This window comes from Dendropsophus ebraccatus, chromosome 10, assembly GCF_027789765.1.
Source record: "Dendropsophus ebraccatus isolate aDenEbr1 chromosome 10, aDenEbr1.pat, whole genome shotgun sequence".
NCBI classification, from domain to species: domain Eukaryota; kingdom Metazoa; phylum Chordata; class Amphibia; order Anura; family Hylidae; genus Dendropsophus; species Dendropsophus ebraccatus.
In genome coordinates, this window is record NC_091463.1 from 90,641,755 (window position 1) to 90,645,572 (window position 3,818).

Below are 3,818 nucleotides of genomic sequence, written 5' to 3' on the forward strand. Positions count from 1 at the left end.
CGCTCCGTCAGCTGACAGGCCATTCTGAAGCTAGAGCGCGCCGGACCTGGGGAGGAGGACGGAGCGGAGCAGAAGACCTGACAGGTAATGTATGCTGCTGCTTCTCAAATCGTCGGTCGGCCGCCATGCACCACTATTTAACCGTAGCGATGCGCCGTGGGGGAATTATGATTTTAGGTCTGGCCCTAAATGAACGATCAGCCGATGACACTATCATCAGCTGATCGTTATCATTTTACAGAGAGATAATCGGCCGAATAGGGCCAATTCGGGCCGATTATCGTTACTGTGGAATAGGGCCCTTACACAGTCCTTTCATTCTCAGAGGAATAAGCTGGTCTCAGAGCAGTCTGCTTACACCTGCCCCTTCCCACCCCATAGGGAACACATGAATGTTCCTTATTTATGCGTAAATGGAGGGCTAAAGCGATAACTGTCAACCAACAGTTATTGAAGGATTTAGTCATCTTCAGTCTAATGAGCCACTGATCATCCTAAGGGGCACTAAGTACCCTACTCTACAGAATGATCAGCCACATCAGGATGATTCTGGCTCATATCGCTCTGTGTAACACAGACAATAAAGACAAATTATCGTCTGATCATTGTCTTTCAACAGGTTTAAAAATCATCAGACACTGGCTACAGGTAATATTGATGTGCGGACGATGGCTAATGACAGTGTAACTAAAATAACAAAGAATATACTTATACTTACCTGTCCAGGCTCCCCCACTTCCCACAGCAACTGTTGAAGCTGTCTTAACCAATCACTGGCCGAAACAGGACAGTGCCATGGCCAGTGATTGACTTAGTGGAATTTAACTCCAAAGACAGCTTCAAAAGCTTCAGAGGCAGTCACAGCCAATCAAAAAAAGGTAACAGGACATTGGGGGAGCCTGTACCGGTAAGTACAATCTTTATTATTTTTACCATAAAGCAAGGGCTGCACGGACATTGCTAAAGATGCCCGTGCAGCCCTTACCACACGATAATTGAGCTGTGTAATAGGCTCTGTAAGATCATTTACCCTGCTAATTGGGACGTATTATACGGCCCTAAGTTTCCTTTAAGTATTCGAACCTACAATGGAGTGGGCATTGCCACCTCTAACATGTGCCTCCCTTTTGTGTGTATAGAGCTCACAGATGTCTTAGCTATATGTATTATTCTATGACTTCTTGATAATCAACCATTGTTAGCTAAAATAATTGTAAATGGTAAATCTGATATGTTTATTTATTACACATTACTTAATCATATATTCAATGATAATTGGCCAAGTATTATGATATACAATTCTTCACTATGGATGCAGATTTCAATAATAACCTTGTATTTACAGAAATGTTTAACAATTGCTTTGTATGAGTCAAAGTAAAGATGATACCATAGTATTAGGATCAGTTTATGGCGGACCCCTACTACGGAACCAATTTTGCAGTTTTCATATCTTATTTTATATCATACGTCATGGTGCTTGTTCTAGTAAAAAGTGATCTTTTATCAGTGAAGTCTTTTATCATCTGCGGATTGTGCTACCTGGACTGGGATTCGTGACGTAATCGGCGCATAGGCCCCACACTCTCAGTGGCCATTGGTGTGGGAAAACCTAGTGAGGGTGGGGCCTAGATCTTTAGGCCGTCCCTTCCAATGGCTGCTGAGGGGTGGGGACTATGTGTTGATGACATCACTGAGGAGGTGGGGCTACATGGTGATGTGGGTGGGGCTAAGTGATGCTGCGACCGTGAAGCCTTGCCCAGGTAGCACAATCCTCAGATGATAAAAGATCACTTTTTACTGGAACAAGCAGCACGACGTATGATATAAAATAAGGTTTGAAAATTGCAAAATGTACCCTTTACACCTATGTAGAGAAGTCATAATGCAAAAAGGGGGTGACAGTGTCACTTTAAGTGTTTCAATGTCACTAAAACATCCATGAACATATCTCCTGTTTCACCTATCCCTGAAAAGAAGTCTTACAAGCCTTTGGACCATGAGGGCTTTGGCCTTTTACTTTGCAGTGTATTCAGCGGCAAGGCAGGTTTTGTAAGGAAAAGTCTTGTACAACATTTTTGCGCCCCTTTCACAGCTTCTGTCTAAACCTCCTCTTTAGAGCCGCCTTCACATCTTTATTTTTTAAGCTATAAATCACAGGGTTTAGTAGAGGTACGGCAGCCATATTAAACAGAGCGTAAAGTTTTTTGGAGTCAACATTGCTCGATGAACTTGGCACCAAATACTGACTAATAAGAAGGGTATAGAGGAGGATGACCACGGTGAGGTGCGAGGAGCAGGTATAGAAGGCCTTACGTCTACCATTACTGGTACGGATCTTCAGTATTGTAACTATTATAAAAATATAAGGGGCAAAGGTAAAAAGAAATGGGGCAATAGTGAACAGAAACAACCCTTCAATGAAAAATAGCATGTTCAAAATGGAGGTGTTACTGCAGGTGATGTTCAGCAATGGAACAATATCACAAAGAAAGTGGTTGATTTCGATGGACGTATAGCATGAAAAACTTGATAATATCCCAACAAGAGGACTAACAAAGAGAAAGCCCAAGATCCAGCATGAAGAAGCCAACAGGGCACATGTTCTATGGTTCATGACCAGATGATAGTTCAGAGGTTTGCAGATGGCCACATATCGATCATAGCTCATAGCCGTCAGTATGAACAACTCATGGACTGTGAAGGATCCGGACATAAAGGACTGAGTCATGCACCCAAGAAATGGAACCGTCTTATCCCCAGTAATAAAACTTAAAAGGATCTTATGAAGACTGGTGGTGGTGGATGCCATGTCTACAACGGACAGGTTAGCTAAGAAAAAGTACATTGGTGAGTGAAGATGAGAGTCCATGAAGATTAGGATGAGAATAACCATATTTCCTCCAAGGGTGATGAGATAAATCAGCAATACTACAACGAATATGGTAACCTGTAATTCAGGGACATCTGAGATTCCTTTAATGATGAAATATTCAATGACGGTCTCATTCATATCGTTATATCATCAATTTTAATCTGAAAAGATAAATTACACAGATAGTAAATTGTTTCCTCAATGTGGATGGTGATCTTCATACTGCACCTTGGTATATGGGTAAATGTAATGTGGTGTTCAAGCGGTTTGTGGATTTCTCTTTTAAGTATGGATGGACTTTACAATACTTTACTTTTGTGAAAGTGAAATGATTAGGGTTTACTTATAATCCTGGTAAGCAACACTGCTTAGGTTTCAGTCGCCAACCACTGTTCTAGGCTCTGACTACCAACTGACCATTGTCTGCTCCCTGTAATACCTCCAGGTTCAACTATGTGGAGCGGTTGCCCCCTCCGTAGGCCCAAAAGTAGGAAAGCAAAGGACAACCACTCGGGTCTCCAATCCGACTGTCCCGATGAACAACACCTCTCAGTCCTACAGATTGCAACCTGATGGAAACACTCAGGCCTAAAAGTTTCATAGGTCAACTACAGGTTCTTGAGGAGCCTTCTACATTTACTTCTCAAAATACCATCCCTTTACACCAAACCCCAATAAACTAGAACATGCAAATCACCAGCAGTGTACTCCAAGAGAACGCATGCTGCCTTAGACATTGTCTAGATGAACACAAATTTTTTAGTCCTACCGTTTACAACCTTATGGACACACTCAGGCCTAAAAGTTTCATAGGTAAACTACAGGTTCTTGAGGAGCCTCCTACACTTCTCTTGTGAGTTATTTTTTGCATTTCTTAAATCAGATTGTAAATTTTGAGAGCTGTGATTATCCATTGGCATAATGTCATAGCATCACATAAAGT

General features: G+C 41.9%; 1 protein-coding gene across 1 annotated transcript; it reads right to left on the minus strand.

The window, feature by feature from the left end:
- Window positions 1–2,089: 2,089 nt before the first annotated feature.
- LOC138766560 (olfactory receptor 5B12-like) lies at window positions 2,090–3,013 on the minus strand. The gene has a single exon (XM_069944150.1). The coding sequence runs from the start codon at window positions 3,011–3,013 to the stop codon at window positions 2,090–2,092; it is 924 nt and encodes a 307-aa protein (XP_069800251.1).
- Window positions 3,014–3,818: the final 805 nt, after the last annotated feature.

Excerpts from the sequence above, each read along its gene's own strand:
- LOC138766560 (XM_069944150.1), bottom strand. The coding sequence starts at position 3,013 with ATGAATGAGACCGTCATTGAATATTTCATCATTAAAGGAATCTCAGAT.